Source organism: Pseudonaja textilis, chromosome 1 (genome assembly GCF_049901715.1).
Source record: "Pseudonaja textilis isolate UNSWEBS1 chromosome 1, rPseTex1.2, whole genome shotgun sequence".
NCBI classification, from domain to species: domain Eukaryota; kingdom Metazoa; phylum Chordata; class Lepidosauria; order Squamata; family Elapidae; genus Pseudonaja; species Pseudonaja textilis.
Window position 1 is genome coordinate 331,650,428 of NC_141990.1, and position 25,366 is coordinate 331,675,793.

The 25,366-nt window shown below is 42.9% G+C and overlaps 2 protein-coding genes across 11 annotated transcripts in view; one reads left to right on the forward strand and one right to left on the reverse strand.

Moving 5' to 3' along the window:
• The window catches only part of MAST3 (microtubule associated serine/threonine kinase 3), a 75,777-nt gene that overhangs the window by 8,301 nt on the left and 42,110 nt on the right, over positions 1-25,366 (forward strand). For 2 of the 6 annotated variants that reach the window (XM_026698851.2, XM_026698852.2), the window contains exons 1-2: positions 4,649-4,779; positions 7,261-7,338. In XM_026698851.2, coding sequence (XP_026554636.2) covers positions 4,730-4,779; positions 7,261-7,338 — 128 coding nt within the window. In that variant the 5' untranslated portion in view covers positions 4,649-4,729. Of the gene's footprint in view, positions 33-4,648; positions 4,780-7,260; positions 7,339-23,310; positions 23,458-25,366 lie in introns of those variants that run through there. The other 4 variants (XM_026698853.2, XM_087922869.1, XM_087922867.1 and 1 more) reach the window with 3 other exon arrangements.
• LOC148128420 (uncharacterized) lies at positions 26-24,007 on the reverse strand. 5 transcript variants are annotated; one of them, XR_015741340.1, is made up of 5 exons: positions 23,717-23,993; positions 22,332-22,454; positions 16,422-16,503; positions 5,349-5,407; positions 3,672-5,093 (listed from the first exon to the last, which is right to left on the reverse strand). XR_015741340.1 is itself a non-coding variant. In XM_087922870.1 (4 exons), the coding sequence occupies exons 1-4, from the start codon at positions 23,964-23,966 to the stop codon at positions 4,461-4,463; spliced, it is 1,065 nt and encodes a 354-aa protein (XP_087778996.1). In that variant the 5' UTR covers positions 23,967-24,007; the 3' UTR covers positions 2,815-4,460. The 5 variants fall into 5 exon arrangements, 4 of the variants coding, with proteins under 4 accessions (XP_087778997.1, XP_087778996.1, XP_087778998.1 ...); XM_087922870.1 differs by lacking the exon at positions 16,422-16,503 and having other exon boundaries at positions 2,815-5,093; positions 23,717-24,007; XM_087922871.1 differs by lacking the exons at positions 3,672-5,093; positions 5,349-5,407; positions 16,422-16,503 and adding an exon at positions 26-195.

The window sequence follows — 25,366 nt, forward strand, 5'->3', positions numbered from 1 at the left end:
AAGGAGCTGAGCCTGCCACGCCGAGGGAAGATGTAAGTAAAGGGCAACCAGCCCATTTTTTTTCTTCATAGGCTTCATTTTCATCCTCCCCTTTGGAGTTTCACTCATTTTCCATGTTGGTAGCTGAGCCTCTTGTGTAAACCGCATTGGGGTCACCTGTTTGAAGAGGGATCAACAAAGATCCAGAGAGCTTTGCTGACACCCACAAAAGCAAAACCATGTAAAAAGGAGGTGGGGTTTGATTGCAAAGCTGTGGCTGCCCTCTTAATTTTGTTGGCTCCCTTCCCTCATTATTTTGCTACTTATAAGTGGTCCTTGCTTGGAAAACCACTTATTCAGTGATTGCTCAAAGTTACGACAGCACTGAACAAGTGATAGTTATGACCAGCTCCCAAATTTCCAGCCATCACAGCGTCACCAAGGTCACATGATCACAATTATCTGGCTCACAATTATGACATTACAGCATCCCAGGATCATGTGATCAATATTTGCAACTTTCATTGGTGGCTTCTGACAAGCAGAGTATCAATGGAGAAGCTGCAAGAGGTCCCCAAGTGTGACTTCATTATGTTGCGTTGAATGATGGTGCAGGATTATCTTATTGACGGCCACAGGAAGCATTGGAAGTGCTATTGCTAAGCAGCATGATCACATGACACTTTAGTAATGGAAAATTTGAATCCAATTACCATAGTTAACCAAAAATTACCTGCATTTGTTTTTCTGCCAGCTGCATCTTAATTATTTTATTTATTTATTATTAAATTTGTTTGCTGCCCATCTCACCCAAGCATTATAAGAATAGAGAAGTTCTGCTTTCTTGGGCCACATTTCTGGCACTGGCTGGTCAAATACTCTTGGGTAGCCCATAAAGAAGCCAAGAAGGGAAACCAGCCTCACGCTCTGATGCTAGATACGGAGGGCGTCCAAGAACATTTTGCTATCGTGTTGTCTTCATCACTGATAAAAGTTCAATCAGTTCAGTTTATTACAGTCATAGACCAGAAACCAGAATAAAAATACAGGGTAAATATACAATTAAAAATTCTAGTACAAAATAATAAATAACAACTAAAATCTACATATGATAATATCCAGTCTGTCAATTATACATGGTCTACTGTATACATGTATACTGCACGAATCAAAAAGAGGTCTGTGAAAATATTAACAGACCCCTCACATCCTGGATATAAACTGTTTCAACTCCTTCCCTCCAAACGATTCCATAGAGCACTGCACACCGGAACAACTAGACACAAGGACAGTTTTTTCCCAGAACGTCATCACTCTGCTAAACAAATAATTCCCTCAGCACTGTCCAACTATTTACAAAGTCTGCACTACTATTACTATTAATCTTCTTATCACTCCTTATCACCCATCCCGTCCGACTTGTGACCGTATGACTATAACTTTGTCGTTTGTATCCTTATGGTTTATATTGACAGCTTCCTAGTATGATTTGATTGCTTATTGTACCCTATAACTATTATTAAGTGTTGTACCTTATGATTCTTGAACTCTTGATGAATGTATCTTTTCTTTTATGTACACTGAGAGCATTTGCACTGAAGACAAATTCCTCGTGTGTCCAATCACACTTGGCCAATAAAGAATTCTATTCTATTCTATTCTATTCTATTCTATTCTATTCTATTCTATTCTATTCTATTCTATTCCATTCCATTCCATTCCATTCCATTCCATTGCATTCCATTCCATTCCATTCTAACTATACTATAATTACAATCCATAAACTGTGTGGCCTGTTGTCAGTTTAATACTAAAAGGGAAAGGAATATTGCCACATTTGTTATATATCATAACTATGGTGGATTAGACACATGTGTTTCTGAAAAATCCCAATGCTTCTGCATGGAATCTAGCAACCTGCACTGTAGTTATGGACTGCTCATCCTTAAGCAGCTACTGAAGATAAGCAGTGTCAGAACGGAAAGTTGTTCTTTTGTTTAATGACTGGTTTGCACCACATTCTCTGGCTACAAATTAATTGATTGTGGAGTAATTGTGTTTGTAGGTATCCAATTTACTTTTAGTATTCCTATAAATGTAAGCAAGGGAAGGGTGGTGGTGGAATTGGTCACGTCCCTAGAAGAATGACAGAAACAATGGGTTGGTTTCCCAGAGCATTGAATACTCTATTGTCCCTTTGTCTTTTGTTAGAATGTTTTGGATTTTGTAAATAATGTATGGGGAATTGTCATCTGATGTTCAAATGTATTTCCTACTCGGAAGGTTATTGGACTGGATGCCAATCGTGCTGAGCATTGCATTCTTATTGAATCACAATCTTGGCTCCCCTTCTCCATTTTATTATGCAGAGCTGCTGTTTTCTTTGTAAACTGGCTTTTGACATACATCTGTGGGTGGGAGATGTGGATGACAGTATGATCTCAAAAAATACAGAGCAATCAAACGTCTCAGTCTTAGGTGTGGAAAGTACTGAATATGTTTTCCTGGGCAACTTGCTTATAATGCATATCCCAGGGAAGAGCTCCTCTGTCAAGGTACAGAGTGCTTTCTTCAACATCAGTTTTGAGCTTCTAGGTACAGGTAAGTCCTTGACTTGCAGCCATTTAATGACCGTTCATAGTGCAACGGCACTGAAAAAAGGGACTTATGGCTGGTCCTTGCACTTACGATCGTCGCAGCATCCACGCGGTTGCATGATCAAAATTTCGATGCTTGGCAACCAGCATGAATTTATGATGGTTGCAGTGCCCTGAGCTCATGTGATCACCATTTGTGATCTTCCCAGTCAGGTTCCAAGCAAACAAAGTCAATGGAGAAAGTTGGATTCATTTAATGACCGCATAATTCCCTTAACTGCAGTGATTGCTTAACACTGGCACAAAACATTGTAAAATTAAGTACAATTCACTTAACAGCCTTGCTTAGCAACAGAAATTCTGCTCCCCATTGTGGTTGTTGAGAACAACCTATGCATCCATAAAAGTCATGGCATATGAAGTATCTCTGTCCATATCTCTTTACCAGCTCGATACCCATGCCTCGCTACAAAATTATGTGGTCGGGCTTAGTTTTGGGGGAAGAAAATAAGGGGGGGGGGGAATTCTGCCTCTGCCTACCAGCATCCATCAGTATTCATCTGGCTAGCATCTTGTCAGTGTGTGAAAGAGTTGAGGGCTGTTTGGAAACTGAAGCAGTATTTGCTGTGTGAGCAAGAAGGAGACAGCAGAGTGTGGGTGTGGCTTAACTCAACTATTCTGTACTAAAGCTGGTTGCTGCTATGAAACTGAAACTCCTCTGCTTGTGTTTTGCATTTGGAACAGATTTCTTTTCAGGTGGGGAGGGGAAATAGAAGTCTTTAGCATCAGAGCATGTTAATAATAATATACGAAATACTAATGGTCTGATGGTCATTTTGAAAAATCCTTTCTTAGTGAGCACCTAGAAGCCAAGAGGAACATACATGCCAAATTTCAAGTTTGTAGAGTTTACGATTCTGGAGATTTTGTGGTGATGCGTGAGTGGTATTTCGCTTTTATATATATACAAGATTTCTTTTTGTAGTGACTTCAATAAACCAATCGACCTATGACCTTTCGGAAACCACCCTAAGGATCAGAAAGTACCTGTTTGAAACAGAACAGGTTTTTGTACATATGCAGGAAGTGCTTTTTAAAAATTATATTTATTGGCATTTTGAAATGGCATGACATGCCTGGTCCATGATCATAATAAAGATTGGCCTGATTTGATTAAATGGCATTAAGCTCCACTGCTGGTTATTATCATCATTTATTTGAGCTCTGCTGTGATTTTCTACCTAAAAAAGGTTCAAGGCAGTTGAGATTAGCACTCAGTCTCTTCCCTGCTACAGGTAGTCCTCGACTTACAACAGTTCATTTAGTGACTGTTCAAAGTTACAACAACACTGAATAAAGTGACTTATGACCGTTTTCACACTTACGGGTGTTGCGGCATCCCCACTGTCACCTGATCCAAATTCAGATACTCAGCAACCGACTCATATTTCTGACGGTTGGAGTATCTCAGGGTCACATGATCTACCTTTTGCGACCTTCTGACAAGCAAAGTCGAAACCAGATTCACTTAAAACAGCCGCGTTGCTAACTTAACCACTGCAGCGATTCCCTTAATGGTGGCAAGAAAGGTCGTAAAACGGGACAGAACTCACTGAACAGCGGAAATGTGTGTGTGGGGGTTCAGTTGCGGTCGGAGGACTAGCTGTATGGTATCAAACCCTGGAAAAAGCATAAAAAGAGCCGGTGCCTCAACTCCTTTCTTCCCATTCCTCCAAAAAGGGTCAGCATTTCTGGTCAGCTAGAAATGACCACCAGCTGTGGAAATTTGGTATCAAAACAAGACAAAACATACCCCAGGAAAGAAGTGTAACATGCTGCTGACCTTCCTTTCCCCCACCCCAACCTCCTGCCACAGAGTCTGTTTCACCCCCTTTTAAAGTCGGGGGGCTGGTGGGTGGGTGGGGGAGAGCGGGTTGCGCGCGCGCCGAGGGCTCTTCCGCCGTCCCCCCGCTTCCCCTCCGAGGGCCGCGGGTGGGGGGGGAGGAGTGGGCGGGCAGCGGGGGAAGCCGGCGAGCAGCCTCGCCTCCTTTCTTGCGGCTGGTTCCCTCTCACTCGCTGCCCAACCGGGTTGGCGGGCAGAGAGGCGAGAGGGGCGCGCATACACCGTCGGGGCGGCGGCAGCGGCAACAACCATGCAGGCGCGCCGGGCCAAGCTGAAGATTCCCTCGCTGACCTTGGTGGAGTAAGTGAGGAGGGGCTGTGGACTGGGGGGGGGCGGTGGCGGGGAGGGAGTGGAGGGGGAATTTGAGACGAAGGCAGCGGGGTTGGGGTTTTTGGGGGAGGGGAGGGAACCAGAGGGACCGAAGCACCCGGGACAGGCGAAGGGAGACAAAGCTGCGCGTGGGTGGGTGGAGGGCGAATGAGGGTGGGCGCTTCCCCCCTTCCTCTAGGGATTCCTTTCTTCCCCGCGCGCTCCCTCCTTCGGTCCAGGGGTCTCCAATGACGCATGTTTCGGTTGCCAGGGAACCAGGTTGGAAGGCAGGGGGCGGGTTGTTCCTAAAAAGAAGCGAAGAAGAGGTTCACCTTCCTTCTCCATCGTTTCCATCCCCTCGGAAAACTGAGGTGCCCTCAGCCTCACTTCTCCCCAGGATCCCTATTATTCCATTCTTTGCCGCCTCCTTCCCCCCCCCTCACCCCAATAACACATAGTTTTAACAGCAGCTGCGTGAGAGTTAGAAATGAAGCAGGTGCAGACCTGCCAAATTCCTCTCCCTCCTATCTCCATCCTGAGGGAGGTAGGAAAGACTCTACCTGTTGGACTTCCGCTTGCTTGTCCACCTTTTGAAGTGTCCACCTGCCCAGTTGAGGAGCTGAAAGAGGAAATGGAGGAAATGTTAAAATCTTGCAAGGTTAGGGCTTGGTAGGCTTTCCTAATTTAAACAGCTATGTATCAGGAATCGGGATTTTTATTTTTTTTAGCAGCCTCATCAATACCTGGGCTGCGACACCTTCTGTTGTGATCCTTTCCTCACAAATTTTACTTGATCACAAAGAGCCAGTGGCTTCTTGCTGTTGTGGTAATCTTTGGATTTCCATAGTTTCAGAATCACACAGCTCTGGTCTTAGGATCGCCCAGCTGAAAGGGACCTCTGAGATCATCTAGATTTTAGTCTAAATCTGCCCAGGGCAGAAATTCTGACATCATCCCTGAGAAATCACTCGAAAACCTCCAGTAACTGAGCCCCCACAACTCCAGAAGGCAGGATGATTCAACGCCCAATAACTGTCATTCCTCCTTATTTCAAGTGGGGATCCACTGTTTGGATCTAGCGTAAAGCTTCTGGCAAAGATTCTTATCCTGCCTTCAGGAGCTGTGGACACCTTCCCTTGACAGCTATATATTCATATAGTTCATGTCTCCCTTTCTTGAGGCTAAACCCACCCTCTGGATTCAACTTTCAAAGAATTAAGAGAGCTGAGTATGTTTAGCCTCAAATCTTTTTGTGATGGGATTTAATAAGAGGGGTGAAGGAATTCAACACAGCATCATTTCAGGCTGGATAAATAAAATTGAGAACAGGGTTCAGGGTTCAAATTGTAAAGCTTGGCAAAGGGTAACCCAATTTCCCTACTAGTTGGGAATGCCCTAGCATCTTTCAAGGGAGATTCTTGAGAAAGAATAGATGGCTGAATTTAAAGAGCCAGTTTGGTGTAGTGGTTAAGGCATTGGGCCAGAAACTGGGTCACCATGACTGTCTAGTCATGATTCTTAGTCCTCCAGGTCATGGTGGTCCCAAAGGTGCTTTTTTCAAGAAGCAACTTGACTTTCTGGTTTTTCTTCTCATCCAAGAAGATTCTTCAGCTCTGAGCATCTTGTATGAGAAGGGAAACGTCTTCAAAGAAAAATCAGAAAGTCCAGTTGCCTTTTGAAAAAAGCACCTTTGGGACATGACCTGGATGACTGAGAATCTCCATAGACAGCCATAGTCTCCCAGTTTCTGGCCCGATGCCTTAACCACTACACCAAATTGTCTGTCTATGTTCAGACAATTTCTTAAGGATCTGCCTTGAAAGATGCTAGTGCATTCCCAACTAGTAGGAAAATTGGGTTACCCTTTGCCAAGCTTTTTTTTTTTTTTTTAAAGCACCTTTGGGAGACCATTAGTTCTAATCCCACCTTAGGCACAAACCCAGCTGAATGACACCCTGGGCCAGTCATTTTCTCTCAACCCTAGGAAAGAGACAATAGCAAACTTCTGAAAAAACGTGCCAAGAAAACTACAGGGAAACTTATCCAGGTAATCTCCAAGAACTGGAGATGAATATGGTCAGCTACAGATCCTTTTCTGGCTAGTCTTACCCAGACTAGTATAGCTTCTGAATGATGTCAGCTAGTTCAGGAAAAAAGGAAAGCTGATCTGCCATGCCCCCTTCCTTGTGCTCCTGAATGCGAAATATTGCCTTCAAGAGTGGTAGGAAGATCATTAGAACTTGAAGGAAGGAAGGAAGCAGATGCTATAAGTGGATTATAGAAATGGGAGATGGCACCACCTTGTCCACTGATCAACCTGCTCGGGGGCTGGCCTTGTTGCTTAGAGCTTGAGAAAGAATTGGGGGGGATGACACCAAAAGGGCCCTGCCCCTGTCAGAGGAGGGTCACTGCTAGGAGACCTCTTCACATTATTCACCCACCCTTCCTTTGGTTGCCTCTCTTCCTTTGCAGCTTGTCACCCGGTAGCCAGAGCCCGACCCTTCTCAGCCCCTGCAGTCCTTGTAGCCCTTTGACTCTGCATCCCTGGAGGTAAGAGAGGTGGTGCTTGTGGAGGTGGGGAGGGCCTCTGACCCTTTGGAGTCTCAGAAGAAACCTTCATTGGGAGAGGTAAATGGTGGAACCAGTTTCCCCCCAAGCCACCTGCATGTACATTGGACTCGCCTCAGAGGCACATTCTGTTGCTGCTCTCACGTTCATGGCCAAGTTCTCCTCTGGTTGCATTGCTAAAAAGATTAATGAATAACATTGCTGCATAGCATTATCTCTGACGTTTGGGGGGGGGAGGGGCTGTTGGCAAGCAGCAGAAACAGCAGGGAAAGGTGATGGGGCAACAGCAGTGGGAGGGGAAAGGGAAACATTGTTTACTGAGCTGTTGGACTAGGGTTGTTGTGTTAATTAAGCCATGATCTGATTCTGCCCGTTCAGCTGTTTTTATCTTTATGAACTTAAAAATGCATTCTGGATTGGGTTTGTTCCTTATTTCCTGCCTAAGAAATACATTTTTCCCCCATCTCATTTTAATTAAGCAACAGGGTTATGCTTTGTATGATGGGTAGCAGGAAATGAGATTTCTCTTTGACAGCCTGAACTAGAAAGAAAGCAAACTCTTGCAAAAGGAAGGTCTCTATTGCGTTTTTTTGGTGTTCTCTGCAAATGTTACTTAGCTCATAACTGAAATGTCTTCAGGAAAACAACCAGGCTCAGAGCATATGAAGAACCCAAAAGTGTAATCCATAGCTACATATATTTTCTGCAATTGGAAGTTTTCTACAAAAAGTAGCAGGGGCTATTCTGAATCTGTTATGGGCAGCCTGACCACTGTTCTCTTACAAGAGTGTTTAAGCTATTTCGCTTTTTCTGAGTACAGAGTTGGTTTCCTTTGGGAAGAAGGCAGCAGAATATGTTGAAATATATTTGCATGTATTTAGAAATATATAGATTAATCATAGGCATATGTATACAGATAAAATCCACAAATCCACATTAGATTTCCAGAGAGGCAAACAACCTCCCCAAATGCTTTTTATCTACTGAATTTTAAAAATGCTAGCTACATTTTATTGTTCTTTCTATATACAGAAATCTGCATCTCCGTCCTCTTAATGGTCTAAGTTGTAAGGCCTGGATTAATAGGGGAACTTATCAAATTTGCAGATGATACTAAGCTGGCAGGAATAGCTAACACCCAAGAAGATAGGCTCAAGATCCAGATGGATCTTGACAGACTAGAACACTGGGCCATATTTAACAAAATGAAATTCAGTGTAGAGAAAAGTAAAGTCCTACACTTAGGCAAGAAAAACCAAAAGTACACATATGGACTGGGTGAAACCAGGCTCAATAGCAGTAACTGTGAGAGAGATCTTGGAGTCTTAGTGGACAACCAGCTAAATATAAGCCAGCAGTGTGCAGCAGCAGTCAAAAAAGCAAATGCAATCCTAAATTGCATTAACAGAGGATACAATCAAGATAAAGTGAGATACTAATACGACCCTATAAAGTCTTAGTAAGACCACACCTACTGCATCCAACTTTGGTCACCACATTATAAAAAATGTGGTGAGACTGTAGAAAAAGTACAGAGAAGAGCAACCAGGATGATTAGGGGACTGGAGACTAAAACATATGAAGAACGGTTACAGGAACTGGGCATGGCTAGTCTAGTGAAGAGAAGGACCAGGGGAGACATGATAGCAGTCTTCCAATATTTATGGGGCTGCCACAGGGAGGAAGGGGTCAAGCTATTTTCTAAAGCGCCTATAGGCCAGACAAGGAATAATGGATGGAAACTGGAGAAGGAGAGATTTAACCTGGGAATAAGGAGAAACTTTCTGACAGTGAGAACAATTAACTAATGGAACAGCTTGCCCTCAGAAGTTGTGGGAGCATCATCACTTGAGACTTTGAAGAAGAGATTGGACTGCCATTTGTCAGAAATGGTGTAGGGTCTCCTGCTTGGGCAGGGGGTTGGACTAGATGATCTACCAGGTCCCTTCCAACTCTGATTTTCTGTTATCTGTAATAGAGTGAATTTACTTTTGTTTACTCTCCACACATATTGGTCATAACAGTTGTGGGTTATTTGGTCAAGTTAATGTGATCAATTATCTCTGTAATATTATGAATAATGATGGAGGCATTGCATTGGGGAATCATGAAATGTTTGCCAATGGGGATGGAAATCTGTTTTTTTTCCTGTGACATTTTAGTTAGTAGTAACAGGAAGAGGAAGTCTTTATCTTGTTATTTTTGTAGAAACAGCACAGTGCTATTGATAGGTTCACTAAAATCCTTTTATTTTGGATTTTGGGATTACTCAATAGCAATCTGGAGGAAAAGTGAGGGGAAAAGGCTTAAATACATTTGAGAGCTCTAAATAATAGGTGTATCAATCGTTGCTCTGACTTACTCATTGACCAGTCAACACTGAAAGCTGGGAGCAGATGGTTTCTCACCAAATAATTGGACAAAAGACTACCTGTCATTTCCCTGCTAACTTATAATTGATAAGAGATAATGATTTATTGTTTGTTTTTTAAATAAGAAAGCTAGCGTAATTATCTATTATTTGCAAAGGCAACGTCTGCTTGCCTCCCTCACTGTTTGCTTACACAGGTTGTTCATTAAAATGTATTTTATATTGATTGTGGAATTCAGCTGTTCCAGATACAGAATTACATGAGCACAGAATTTTGATATGAGGAACGGGACAACAAATAATTTCCATTTAATTCTTTGGCAATATATTCTTATATTTTGTTTTGTAGAATATACTTGTTTTATATTTTATTTATAGATCATGGAGGTACTTCACGAAAATCTTCTTTTCAAGGAAATTGTTTCTTTGTTACAAATGTATTTATTAGAGAGCCAGATAAGTGCAGTGGTTAATGTAGCGGGCTAGAAACTAGGAGACCATGAGTTCTAGTCCTAATTTAGGCACAAAGCATAAATTAGCAGCCATTCACTGTTAGCCCTACAAGACTTGTTTCGAAAAATGTTGCCAAAAAAACCTGTTCATGTAATCCATAAAAGTGAGGACGGACTTAAAGGCACAGAGAAAAACAATTATTGATTAATAATACTGTACCGCAGGGGTCCCCAATTTTTCTGGGTTAGCAAACTAGTGGAGGTGGTGGGTGGCAGCAGTGTGTGTGGGGGGAGAGAGTTGGTTTCATGCGCATGCTTTCATGCACCTACCACTTCCATAGCCGAGTTCTAATAGCAATAGCACTTAGACTTACATACCGCTTTATAGTGCTTCCCAGCTGTCTCTAAGCGGTTTTACAGAGTCAGCATATTGCCCCCAACAATTTGGGTCCTCATTTTACCCACCTCGGAAGGATGGAAGGCTGAGTCAACCTTGATCCTGGTGGGATTTGAACTGCCAAATTGTAGGCAGCCAATAGTTAGCAGAAGTGGCCTGCAGTACAGCACTCTAACCACTGCGCTACCAAGGCTCTTTACAGGCTGCAGCCCGGCACCATGCTGTGGATCAGGGGTTGGAGACTTCTGATGTACTGCATCAATTGCTCAGAGTTTAAGACACTGGGCTTGTCAGCTTGAAAAGTTGACAGGACAGGTTCGAGACCCGAGCACCATGCAGTGGGGTGAGCTCCCATCCTCCCCGCAGCTCCTGCTAACCTAGCAGTTTGAAAGCGTGCAACACAAATAGATAAATAGGTTTCATTTCAGAGGGAAGATAACAGTGTTCCATGATGTCATCCTGGCCACATGACAGCAGAAACATCTTCGGACAGCATTGATTCAATGGCCTTGAAACGGAGATGAGTGCTCTCCCCTCTAGTCATCAAAGACTAGTGGAGTAAAATCCACAGGGATTCCTTTACCTTTACCATATCAGTTACTACAGAACATAAATAGCGTAAAACATTAAGTTCCCTTATTGCAGATGAATTTGAATTCTGAACATGGACTGAACTCCAGAAAGATTCGCTTGAATGATTTCCTTTTCCTGAGTGGTAGATGCGATGTGGACTCATGAGCTAGGGCAGGAGTCTCAAACGGGCGGCCCAAAGGCCAGGTGCTTCATGCGTAGGCCATGCCCACCCAGCTCCATGAAGGGAAAAAATGTTGCAGTATGTCACATGACAGCAATGTAATACCACAAGTTTGACACCCGTGAGCTAGAGGGTTATTTTGCAGTTTTGTCTGATGTGGATTCTTTTAGACAGATTCCTGCACACACACTTTTTGCAGGATTTTAGAAGAGGCTGCTGAGACCTTGATCTTTTCCCAACAGTTGTCCCTGTGTGAACCTGCCTGCCTCATATTATTTAATGACCCTATAAAGTGTAGATCAAAATAAGGGAGTCCATCTGATACCTAGGTTCTAGGAACCTAGGTGTGCTCCTGAGCAGATCTGAGGAGGCATGGTCAGCTATGGTCAGAAACTCCAGGGCCCTTGTTATCTCTATGGAGCCCTTTCAAGTGAAAAGGAGATCTCTAAGGAAAGGTATTTTCAGAAAACGGAACATTTAGAACTGTGCTTCTGGCCACTGAACACCTGCAAGAAATTCTAGGTTCTTCCATGTACATCTAACATGCCTCTATAGCCCTACAATCTCAGAACTTGCATAAGAGTTTTGGAAAATAGAGCCGACTGCTATCAACTCTTTTGGAGGAGAAAAAGCAAAGATATTTTTGCACCACAGTGTTTCCTCTGAAGATTTACAGCAGGCAGCTTCCCATTAGAATTTCCACTTCATCCTATATCCTGTCTGCCTCTCTCTGATAACCAAGGGAGGATGGCAACTTGCCACCTTCATGCCCCTCCCGCACCATTTTTTTCAAATTGCCCTGAAGAACTGCCTTGTCCAACAGTATCTGATTGAACTTTCCCCCTTTTATTGTCTTTGCTGCAAAAAGAGAATGTGTAGGAGAAGAATAAAAGTGGGGGTGAAGTGCTGGCATTAATCTTTGGAATGGAACATTGGCTCACTCCATGAACATAATATTGGCAACACTAGCACGATGGTGTCAATCTATAGGTGAAACTCAAAAAATCAGAATATCGTGCAAACGTTCATTTATTTCAGTAATGCAACTTAAAAGGTGAACCTAATATATGAGATAGACTCATTACATGCAAAGCAAGATAGTTCAAGCTGTGATGTGTCATAATTGAGATGATTATGGCTTACAGCTCATGAAAACCCCAAATCCACAATGTCAGAAAATTAGAATATTGTGAAAAGGTTCAATATTCTAGGCTCAAAGTGCCCCACTCTAATCAGCTAATTAAGTCATAACACCTGCAAAGGGTTCCTGAGCCTTTAAATGGTCTCTCAGTCTGGTTCAGTAGGAAACACAATCATGGGAAAGACTGCTGACCTGATAGTTGTGCAGAAAACCATCATTGACACCCTCCATAAGGAGGGAAAGCCTCAAAAGGTAATTGCAAACGAAGTTGGATGTTCCCAAAGTGCTGTATCAAAGCACATTAATAGAAAGTTATGTGGAAGGGAAAAGGGTGGAAGAAAAAGGTGCACAAGCAGCAGGGATGACCGCAGCCTGGAGAGGATTGTCAGGATAAGGCCATTCAAAAGTGTTGGAGACTTTCACAAGGAGTGGGCTGAGGCTGGAGTCAGTGCATCAAGAGCTACCACACACAGACGGATCCTGGACATGGGCTTCAAATGTCATATTTCTCTTGTCAAGCCGCTCATGAACAACAAACGTCAGAAGCATCTTACCTGGGCTAAAGAAAAACAGACCTGGTCTGTTGCTCAGTGGTTCAAAGTCCTTTTTTTTGATGAGAGCAACTTTTGCATCTCATTTTGGAAATCAAGGACCCAGATCTGGAGAAAGAATGGAGAGGCACACGCTGCAAGATGCTTGAAGTCCAATGTGAAGTTTCTAGAGTCTGTGTTGATTTGGGGAGCAATGTCATCTGCTGGTGTTGGTCCACAGTGCTTCATTAAGTCCAGGGTCAACGCAGTTGTCTACCAGGAGATTTTGGAGCACTTCATGTTTCCTTCCGCAGACGAGCTTTATGGGGATGCTGACTTCATTTTCCAGCAGGACTTGGCACCTACCCACACTGCCAAAAGCAAAAAAGCAAAACCTGGTTCAATGACCATGGGATTACTGTGTTTGATTGGCCAGCAAACTCGCCTGACCTGAACCCCATAGAGAATCTATGGGGCATTGCCAAGAGAAAGATGAGAGACATGAGACTGAACAATGCAGAAGAGCTGAAGGCCGCTATTGAAGCATCCTGGTCTTTCATAACACCTCAGCAGTGCCACAGGCTGATAGCTTCCATGCTACGCCGCATTAAGGCAGTAATTGCTGCAAAAGAGGCCCAAACCAAGTACTGAGTACATATGCATGCTTATACTTTTCAGAGGTCCAATGTACAATCTTTGTTTTATTAATTGCATGTAATATTCTAATTTTCTGAGATTGTGGATTTGGGGTCTTCATGAGCTCATGAGCTTTATGACAAATCACGGCTTGAACTATCTTGCTTTGCATGTAATGAGTCTATCTCATATATTAATTTTACCTTTTAAGTTGCATTACTGAAATAAATGAACTTTTGCACGATATTCTAATTTTTTGAGTTTCACCTGTAAGTGTTGTTGGTGGCCCTGGGGAAATGCCTTCTCATCTATAGCAGAAAGGTAATTGCAGAGGGAGCTCTGCCATTCTGCAGGGAGGGACCAACTCTCTGATAAAAAGATCCCCCAAATTTCCACTACATAAATTGAGCAAATAGAAAAATATGGGGTTGTTGATTTGTGAATTGTGATACAAATTGTCCCGTGGGCTATACTTCCAGGTACTGAGAAAGAAAGCAGAGAGTTAACAGCAGGCGAATGCAGTGTTTTTCAACCTCAATGACTTTAAGCTGCATGGACTTCAACGCTCAAAATTCCACAGCCAGTATGATCTAGTATAGAAGTCTCCAAACTTGGCAACTTTTAAGACTTGTGGACTGGCTGAGGAATTCTGAGAGTTGAAGGCCACAAGTCTTGTTGCCAAATTTGGCGACCCCTGATCTAGTGGTTTTTCACAATAGCATGTTTCCATCAAGCTTAGGTCCTGTACTCTAGAAGTTCAGATTTAGGAAGGCTGACCCATGGATCCCTCCCTTGCTAGAATGGAATGGAATAAAAACAATGTATTTGCATGAAGATTAAGAAATCGGGGGGAATCAGATGGCAAGCCATGATACATATAAAGTAGAAAGCAATACATCTTTTCAGATCTGCCTGCCTCTACTTGATCATGCTTGACCCCATCAACCCTATATGGGAATTAGAATTCAACTAATTTTCCATAATATTCAGGCAGTATGATATCTAGTCATTAATAGAAATGCGGTGCCATACTTCTGGAGGGTGCAGATTCAAAGTCTTTTCCTGATATTTTTTTCTAAAAAAAAAAGAAAGAAAGGTAAAGGTTTCCCTGTCACTTGTGTCCAACTCTAAGGCAATGGAGTCATCTCTGTTCTTGACCGAGGGAGCCAACATTGTCCAAAGACATTTTCTGTGATCCTGTGGCTGGCATAGCTATATACCAAAGGTGCACTGAACGTTGTTACCATTCCACTGAAGTGGTACCTATTAATCTACTCCAGTGGTGAGATTCAAATTTTTTTACTACCAGTTCTGTGGATGTGGCTTGGTGGGTGTGGCAGGGGAAGGATACTGTAAAATCCCCATTTCCACCCCACTCCTGGGGGAAGATTACTGCAAAATTTCTATTCCCTCTCTACCCCACTAACCTGCTTTCCAGCTCCATTCTCCTGTGCAGGGCAACAAAAGAAGACCCAGCCGATCAGCTGGGACTTGGGAGGCAGAGAGTAGATGGAGGCAGGGTTAGTCAGACGTGGTATTCTTAACTACTCAAAATTTCCACTACCGGTTCTCCAGAACTGGTCAGAACCTGCTAAATACCACCTCTGATCTACTCGCATTTGCATGCTTTCAAACTGCTAGCTGGGCAGGAGTTGGGGGAAGGATTGGGAGCTCACTCCATTATGTGGTATCTCGGGTTTCAAACCTGGACTGTCAGGTCTGACAAGCTCAGGTTATTTAACTACTGAGCCATGGTGTCCCCTAAATGTATTGTAGCTCTTGCTCATCACTATAAAGAGTGAAAACATTTCTTATGTAGGCAGTGTTTCAGTATAATTGCTGAGAACCACAGTTCACCCTCCTTCCTGTATCAAACAGTTCACTAGATGCATTAGCTGACTTGCATTTCTGACATCTTCATGGATTTGTTTATAAAAGATTTGTGAATTCACCGTAATTTAATTTTGGTGAGTGCCTTATCATGTAATGCCATAGAAGGTAGCAGGACCTATTTAATCTTTGCTATTTCAACCAAACTAAACACAGTCTAGCCTGATTAATAACTGGATGAAAGATCACAAGAAAATCACAGAACTGTTGGGTAATCTAGGAAGTTGAAAATATGTTCTGAAGAAAGAAATTTCAGACCACAGTTCTGTTATTGCTAAGGAAGCTGTAAAGCTATGTGCTCGTGTGGTCAGAAGCTGTTAATGCTAGATATTTTTTTAACCTTTATTATAATGAAACATTGTCCATAAGCATATAAAAACAGCAGTAAAGATCCAAAATATACAAGTACAATGTAGCCATCCAGAATCCAGCATATACTGTAATGTATTAAAAGATTAAAAGCATGCCTAATGTGTTTGAAAGCTTACTGTGCTTTCATGCTTTTCTACTTCTTATTGTGGTGGTCCAAGCACTGTAGAGAAAGGATGAAGGAGAATATTTGGTTTAATAAATAAATAAGTGGATGGATGGACAGGTGGATGATGAATGGAAGAATAGCAGTGATGATGATAATGATTATGATGTTAGAGAAAATGCCTGGGAAAATTTAGAAAGTCCTCTATCTGGAGCCAAAAGGAAAGGGAGTTCCATAGATAAGCTGGTGGATCTGAAAATGTTTTCTCTCTGAATCAGTATTTATCAACCTTGGCAATTTTAATATATGCAGCCTTCAATTCCCAGAATTCCCAGTCAGATTGCCAATTCTGGGACTTTTGAAGTCCATGTATCTTAAAGTTGTCAAGTTGACAAACACTGCTCTGAACGGCCACCCACCTTATTTCTGATGAGGGAAGTTGGCTTCATTCTATTAACGCAAGACGTTCCCCGTGGATCCAAGCAATTTTTTCCCAGTGTCCTGTTTTCCAGAGAGAGGCAATAAGCATAAAGGTTGCAGGTATGGGATCTAGGGGCTGTTCATATATTTCAACATGAATGCAACAAATCTCATTTGCACTGTTGTTCGCCAGCAATTGAAGAAGTAACTTTAGTTTCGTAAGATACTTTTTTAGGGGTGCTTTCCAGGCAGTATTGATCCCTGGTGACTACCTGTACACAACTTTGCAGCTTTCTTGGCAAGATTTTGGAAGTGATTTACCATTGCCTTGTTCTTAGTCTTAGAGAGAGTAACTAGCACAAGGACACCCAGCTGGTTTGGGGCCTAAGGTGGGACTACAACTTACAGTCTCCTGGTTTCTAATCTGGTAACTCAACTGCCAGAGTCCAGACCAAACTGTTAGAGCAGCAGCCCCCAACTTTTTGGGTGCCAGGGACCAGTTCCATGGAGAGAGGTTTTTCCACTGACCGGAAGTGCGTGGTTTCACATGCTGCCTGCATTCCATGTGTGTGCAGATGGGGACTCATTCTTTTGCATGGCCCAGTTTCTGGGGCACCTGGATGGTACTGGTCTGTGGCCCAAGGGTTGAGGACATTAGACAATTTGTAAAAGCAGGATTATCCAACCACTGAGCTGCTTTGAAGTTTTGGTCCCGCTATTTTTTCAGTATGGAGAAGTTGCTTGCTGAAATCTTGAACAGTGATGGCAGTTACATCGTGTTTCAATGGGCCAAGGATCTCAGGTGTTATAAGGCACCATGCAGTGTTCCAGTGGGGTGAAGCCCATCAACACATTCTAGGCTTATGAACTCAGTATAAGCTCTGTGTTCATCAGTAATCTACCTCCGAATATCAGTTCAAGACAAGAGACTTTCAAAACCTGCTTGTTGCCTTCTTGGAAGTACCCACTAGGGAACTAAATGCTGAACTACATAGATCTATATAACAGAATAGCAGAATAACAGAGTTGGAAGGGACCTTGGAGGTCTTCTAGTCCAACCCCCTGGTCAGGCAGGAAACCCTATACTATTTCAAACAAATGGTTATCCAATCTCTTCTTTTAAAACTTCAGTGTTTTTGAAGGCAAAATTCTATTGAGACTCTATTCTATCAGACTCTATTGAGTCTGATCCAGTTGTTATTTTAGTCATCCTTGTTTTCTTCTCTATTGAGAAGCACGTTGAATATTTGGAGGTAGAGACAAACTATAAGGCAGCTGTGCATTATTTATGCCCTATTTCCTCATATCATAAAAGCCTTGGCTGTCCATTGCAGGAAACTTTTAAAGGGGATGAATCCACCTTGATCTAATCCAGTGGCACCTCCTTTTTTTTATATGAGGTAGAAAGTGATAGAATGCCAAAGCTTTCCATTCCCTCTACCTTTTAGCCAGCTTGATGAAGACCTAAGTTATTTTTAAAAGTGCTACTAAATGCCATGGAATGGGAGGCCCTAAGATCATCTGCAGTATGTTGCCATATCTCAGTAATATACACAGTACAATCGATGAGCAATAAAGTTTCTCTGAGTGTCTGTTACACTGTGAATAAGCCTATTTTGCCTGTTATTTCTCCGAGATGGAAAACAGTGTGCACTTTGTAAAAAAAACTGAGATTTTTTTCAGTATAGCTGTTAAGAGAAAATCATGTTGATAAATCATATTACCAAACTGTGAAGTCAGTGCAAGAATTAACAAGATAGCAATCCTTATCTCTTTCCAACCTCTCAGTTATTTGTCTGTCCATCCATCCATCCATCCATCCATCCATGGAATACAACAATTGAATAAAATAAGAAACATAAAATCCATATTAAAAGACACATATTATAAAAAACAATATACAAGCTTTCGGCAGTTGGTTGTGGCAGTGCAAACTGACTGTCCTGTAGTGCTTTGAAATAATTCTGAAAAAATACTTTGAAGTAGCTGAAGTGCAACTGTAGCCTCTGTCTCTTAACTCTTTAAAGCAGCTGCCTCCTTTCCTAGAATTGCTTGTCCATCTTTGCAATTGCCATGTGTTCTCAGGAAAAGAAATGTCAGCTTTACAATCCCAGACAGGTATTGTGCTTGTGCTCCAAAATACCTTTTTGAAATTGAATCTAGACATTATATAACCCTAAAATACAGCGCTTAGAGAAGAGTGATTGCCAGATCTTTTTGTAAGAAGCAGTTTGGTTGCGTGCTGGCACACATACTTCTGAGAGAAAGCATCAAAGGACAAAATGCCTGAGACAACTATCTTGCTGTTTTTAAATCAGAGGAAATCAGAGCAAACCATTCCCACTTGGTTATGTTTATCTTCCTTGAAATAATGGTGGTGCCAAACTTCTCAAATAAAGCCAAATCACGTTGTATCCGAGTTCAAACCACAAGAAGGAAATGACAGCAAATGCATTACATTCCAAGTAGGTTTACATATCATCCTGCCAAGTCATAATTTGGTTTATTTGCTTCTGGCTTAATGCATTGTGTGAACCCAGCTGTTGTGGTTTACAGACGCCTCAGACCCTCTTTTCCAATTCCTTATTTGTACTCTGTTGACTACAGTTGCCAAAAAACAGCAGCATGGTTTCCCAACCATTTTCAGGCTGGAAAATATATCAAAATTGTACTCTAACCCTGCAAGTTTGTTTGACATACTTAAATCAACAATGAAAAAATTCTTGCCCACTCCAGAGGGGGAATAAACTAGAAAGATTGGCTCCATCCCTGTATGGAAAATTTTAATCTATCTAGTTGGCTTCAATATTCAACATTTATCGTTCTCGCATTCAAATGATCTACAGATACTCCTCAACCTACGTCCATAATTGGGACCCAAATTTCTGTTGCTAAGCAAGGCAGTGGTTAAATGAGCCATGAGCAATTTTATGACCTTTTTTTGCCATGACTCAAGCGAGTCAACGCAGTTGTTAATTGAATCATACATTCATTAAGTGAATCTCATTTCCCCCATTGAGTTTGCTTATTGGAAGCCAGCTGGGTAGGTCACAAATGACGATCATATGACTCAGGGACATGTGTTAGTGTTGTAAATACATACTGGTTGCCTGAATTTTGATCATGTGACCAAAAGGTTGCTGCAATAGTCGTAAATCACGTTTTTTTAGTGCCATTGTAATTTCAAATGATTATTAAATGAATGATTGTTAAGTTGAGGACTACTTGCATTAAGAATAGTCCTTGGCCCCAGGAAGGTTGCATGCCCCTTTTCATGTTCAATAAACCTAGTCAATTGTAATTCGATTTAAAAAAAACATAACTTAGCACTATGTATAGTCTGTCAACTTTCATTCCCATCCCCCGCAAAAGAAGGAAAACTAAACCAGGTGTGGGAGATGACAAGGTTAAACCCGAGGGATGGGTCAAACATGTCATCAGTCACGAGTCCCTTTGCACCCACAAGAAATCTAAGTCCAGTCCACCCTGAATTCCTTTGACTCATCTACCACCAATTTGCTTGGACCTATTTAGTAGCTCAGATTCTTTTAGAGAGCTTAAACTTGCAATAAGTCTTCATACCCATTTGAATTGCCTGGATCTTCTGATTTCCCCCGGAGCTTAACACCAGCTTTGTGATCCTCACAAAATGTAAAGCAGCTGATCTGAGGTTCAAGTCATGCTCAGATCACCTCTTTGCTATTATACATACATACAATCAAATATATATAACTTGCCCATCTCACTGAAGGTGTGGTGTGATGGCTCACTGAAGGGGTGGTGTGGTGTACAACAAACAGTAAAACCACATATAAAACTATATAAAAATCACATTAACTGTAAGTATTATATAAATAGAGTTAGATCCGAAAAGGAAGACAGGAACAAATGATTTGTATTAGTAGTTTAGGAGATTATAGAAGCGCACTATCTTTGATTTCTTCTTCGGCTTATGTCAGCGTGGAGTGTTGACGTTTTCATACAAAAAAGTGAATAAAAAGCCAGCTTGTTCTTAGCCACCAAATCCACCAACTAGTAACTAAGGAAAGAAATCCAACTGGAAGCCGCTTGCTGAAGACCCTCCCAAGGCTGCTGTGGAGGTTTCATCAGCCTTGGCCAGGAAATGAAGACTGACATTTTACAAAAGTAAAGAGATGATTCAATTCCAGTTTGGTAGTGTATCGTTTTTCTCAAACCAACCTGATCTATTATGCAGCAGCTATGAAGAGGATAGCAACTGCTTGGGCTGTAGACTGTGTAATGCTGTTGTTCTAAAGCAGGGCTTTCCAACCTTGGCAACTTTAAGACTTGTGGACTTTGCTGGCTGAGGAATTCTGGGAGTTGACAAGTCTTTTTCCACAAGTCTTAAAAGTTGCCAAGGTTGGAGGCCTCTGTTTTAAAGGCAACCTCATTGCTGTGAACAAGAGAGAAAGAGAGCAAGAGGAAGTCCACTGGGTGACACGTGATTTCCTGCAGGGAGGATATTGGTCCGTGTGTGCTGTGCATTGTCGTCCCCAGCTCAGGCAGACAGCCACTGCTCTGGAGAGACAGCCTTCACTCACTTCTGGCTGACTGTTTGCTATCTCTTTTGGCCCTCTGCCACTGTGTGTGTTTTGCCCTTGGCTGCTGACCCTCAAGCCGAGGGGGTTAAAGCTTCGCCTGTCTGGTGGCTGTTGCACACAGAGATGATGGAGGCAGGATGTTTGGGAAGAGAGGCTGGCCTGGATTCAGATTGGATCCATCCAAGCTGAAATTCCATTCCCCCATTCTATGGTGTAAGTTTCTGGAGCACATTAGTCTCTTAAATTTTAGCAGATGCCATTGGCACACTGAAGTTTAAAGCTTGACTTTTTTTTCTTCTCTCTTCAAGGCCCTGGAAGTCTAGATTTTCCCATCTTAACAAAACCAGAATGGCTATGGGTTTGTCTTCTGTTTTTGCTGATGTAGTTTCTTTCAGGTAGTCCTTGACTTAAGAATCTCATGGAGCCTGGAATTTCCATGACAGTCACAAATTGAGACACTCATGTGATCAGATCCAATTTTACCCCCTTTTTTTGCAGTTGCCCTTAAGCAAACACCAGTTGTTAAGTGAATGCAGTGGTTGTTAAGTGAATGTCATAGTCATTAAGCAAATCAATATATTTCAAGCGAAAAAGACAGAAATTGGCAAAAAAAGTGTCGTGAATCGCAGTTACTTGACTGTAAAATGCTACAACTGGCTGTAAAGGTAAGTTGCCAAGTCCCCAAAATGTGGTCATGTGACTACAGGGGTGTGTGCAGCTGTCAGAACTCTGGAACCGGGTTGCAAGTAGCTTTTGGGGGAGGGGGTTCCATTGCAACATTGAATGGTCCTTAAGTGACCAGTCATAAGTTGAGGAAAACCAGGCTTACTGTCCATTATTTGGTTCTTCAGTGTCTTTATTAGTCAATTTTAGCCTTGAATTGGATTGACAGCGGAACGAGGTCAGACACAACATAACTGCACACAATTTGCAATTACAAGCACATGATGCAATCACGGTGTTGGCTTAAATAGCTTTAAAAGGAATTGGATCAATAATCAAGAAAGGAGGTATCTATTCGTGGCTGTTAGCAATGATGAATAATTGGAATATCCTAGTTCAAAGTATGTCTGTCTGACAAATAATAAAGGAAGGCTTTTCGGCTTTTAAAAACCTCCATCTATTCAGTGCAATAAAAATAATTTTGGATTAGCATATCTGATGGGTTTATGCAAGAAAGTGCATGTTATTATTCTCCCTTATTATGTGTCAATAGCCTTTTTGCCAGATGCCAAGGTTGGTATGGAATTTAGGAACCAAGCGCATTTCAAAATGTTTTCAGCCAGCTGTAAATACCACTTAATCTAATCATGTCTACTTCTGCAAGAATATTGAGGTGGAACCTACCTTTTACCGTATTGAGGATCTTCATTGTTGGGTCAAATTTCTTCAGGACTGTCTTAAATAGGAGGTGATGATTCAGGATACTAAAGCTTGCAGTACTGATGAGATGATCAGACATGTTCAAACCTGTTCAAAATGAACAGAGGGCTACATCAACTTAAAGGTAAAATATATATATAACGGTTGCAATGGTTCTAGTTTGGATTTTAGATAACGGAAGATAGAGATTAAATAACACATGATCTGAAATATGGGATTAATTAAACATTTTTTGCCTAGATTTCATAATATGAAGGTCATCCACTCAATTGAATGATAGATTTGGGACTCCTAAAAGGATCTATTTCTTCGCACAAAATAGAATTAAACTGTAGAACCCTCTGCCATACTGCCAAAGGGTATCAGTTTAAATGACTAGACAAATTAATCCAGCAGGGTGGTCTGTATGGCCATTAGTTTTGATAGCTGCTTCTTGGCAAGCTGCATTCTTTGAATACCAACTGCCAGGGAGCAACAGTGGGAGAGGGGCTGTTACAGCTGGCTGGCCTTTAGGTGACCCCAAATGCTGGAGGCCCAAGGCTCATCACAGGACATTTTGTGTGTTTCAGTGCCCAGAGACCCTTGAATTTAAAGTTTAGTTTAGCTGCAAAGCATGCTACGGGAGTTCAGGCCATTCACATTCCAGCCTTGTGTGGAGCGTCCAGAGCTCCTCGGTTAATGGCATAATAATTAAATTCTCAATGGAAACTACAAGTTTCTAGTTTTCATAAATGAGAAGGAGACTCTAGTACCAAAAGGAAACCGTGCAGGGGCCACCTCTCCTCCTCCCAAGAACACTTCTTTCAAATTGCCCGTTTTTGGAAAGCGTCACCGCGCATTCTCCCCGCTGCTGGGTGAGAGGGGCCACACGAAAGAAAGAAGAGCTTTGCAAAGATCGGAAGGGGGCGCTGCAGAGTCCCTCCCGGCTGCAAGACGGGCGGACCTCGGAGACGGCGCTGGCGGCGAAGAGAAACCAGTGGGCCGCTGGCCGGTCATTTCCCATTGACTGGGAGTGAGTTGGCCGGGGCGCGATGTCCGATCTGAGTTGCTGGGAAACTTTGGCGGGCACCCTCTTCCGGCGCTCCAAGAGGTAGGGAGATAGAGGGAAGGAGAGAAGCGCGCGTAACGGTAGCCTTGGTATCCCACCCCCCCACTCCACCTCCGCAGCACAACAACCTCCCCAGCAAAGCGTTTGCTTTCCGTGCGCAATTACGCATCGAGCGGGATTGTCTCGGAGAGGGAAGTAGCCAGACTTCGAAGGACGGGCGTTTGCGGAGCGGGGAGTTTGGTTTCGGGGAGTGGGGGGAGCAGCAAATTAAGCCTCGGTGGTTTTGGGAAGGCTCCGGTACCTTTCGGATCCGCGCCGCTCTTTTGAGAGCTGCCAGGGCCGCCGTTGGCTGCGCCCGCGCCACTTTTCTTCTTTAACTGGAGGATTGGCCAGGAGAGGAACTTCTCTCTCCCCTCCCCCGCCCCGCATCTTTTGTTGCTGCTACTGCTGCTGCCGGGGATATCCAGATTAGGACATGAGCTGCAGCCCATATTCAGCGGCTGTGATGCAGGCGTGGCTCGCCTTGAATGGTTGGTCCCAGGCCGGGCCATTTGAGGTCACTTGATCTCATTCGGATATCAGGCGGTGAAAGGAGCCAAGAGATTTAGGATCAAAATCCGGCAATCTGCCTTGTTCCCAGTCCTGACTGAACTTTGACTGCTCCGCCCCTCCTGGATCTTTGGAACCATTCCTCGGGGTATCCTTTTGGGCTAGTTCTGAGGGTTGGGGAGCATTGTCTTGGATTGGTTCTCCTCCTTCCTCCATGGCAGTCATTGCAGGCTAAGTTATGAGGAGAGGAGGAGAAGTCTCTGCAGTGTTGGGTGCCTCAGGCTCCCATCTCTTGCTGCTGCTCTTTAACATCTAGATGAAACTTCTGGGTGAGGCCATTTAACAATACAGGGTGTGGTATCATCAGTATGCTCCTGATAACGAGGTTGTCTCCAACCTTGACCAAGCAGGTGATGCTATTGTGATACTAACCCAATGCCTAGAGGTTGTGGGGGTCTGGATGGAAAGGAAGCAGCTCTGACTCAACCCCTTGGGTTTTTAGTCCTTTCTCAAGATCTAGTGATGTGTTATCTCTGACTAGCGCTGGTGCACAATCTGAGGGCTGGTGCATAATCTAAGGCCTCTCCTGGACTTGCGGCTTCTGCTCAAGGAGCAGGAGACAACCCTGGTTGGATAGAGGGCTTTGCATCTGTCTTGCATGCCAGTTATACTTTTTCCTGGACCAAGAGGCCTTGTTCATGATCAATCATGCCTTCCTGCCTAGACTACCACAATAAACCCTAGATACGGCTGCTCTTGAAATAACTAGTCTAGAATATGGCATAACATGCAGTGTCCCTTGCTTCATCCATATTACACTGCTGTTTGTGAACTACATTGGCTCCCAGTTGCAATTCAGAGTTATCCCCTTTAAATCCTGACATGACATGGGATAAGATCATCTTTGAAGCTGCCGTTCCCTCTCTGCCTATCACACCAGGTTGAAAATTATGGGTGCATTCCTGATTTTCTTCCTCTTAAACGTTGCCATCTAGCAGAATCTAGGATGCCTGCCTCTTCCGTAGCAGTTCTTGCTCCTGGAGTGCCCTTCCTCTACGATTCAACATCCCCCCATCCCACCCCTTTTAACCTTCTGAAAGGACCTAAAGAGCTGACTCTTTCCAAGCATTGGGATAGAATGAGGTTGCAGCCTGATGATAGTTTTGTTGGAAGCATTAGAGAAGGGTAGGTGAGGTGCCAGGTTTTGCTTTTATTTATTTTTTACTCTTTTTTTTTGTTTTATTGCTGTTATGAACAGCTGGAATGGGCACCAGCTGTATAAGTCTATTAAATAAATAAACACATCTAAGTTTTGAGGTTGGGCTCTGTGTGCACAAGATACGACTATTTCCAACACGGTCAACCTGCCAGATCCCTCTGGGTGCCTCCAAAAGAGGCCTTG

Excerpts from the sequence above, each read along its gene's own strand:
- LOC148128420 (XM_087922870.1), bottom strand. The coding sequence starts at position 23,966 with ATGGCCCGGCCTGGGACCAACCATTCAAGGCGAGCCACGCCTGCATCA. Across the intron at positions 22,455-23,716 it reads GAGCGGCGCGGATCCGAAAG|GTTTGAACATGTCTGATCAT; the intron begins GTACCGGAGCCT and ends CATTTTGAACAG. Across the intron at positions 5,408-22,331 it reads GATCCTCAATACGGTAAAAG|CTCCTCAACTGGGCAGGTGG; the intron begins GTAGGTTCCACC and ends TTCCTCTTTCAG.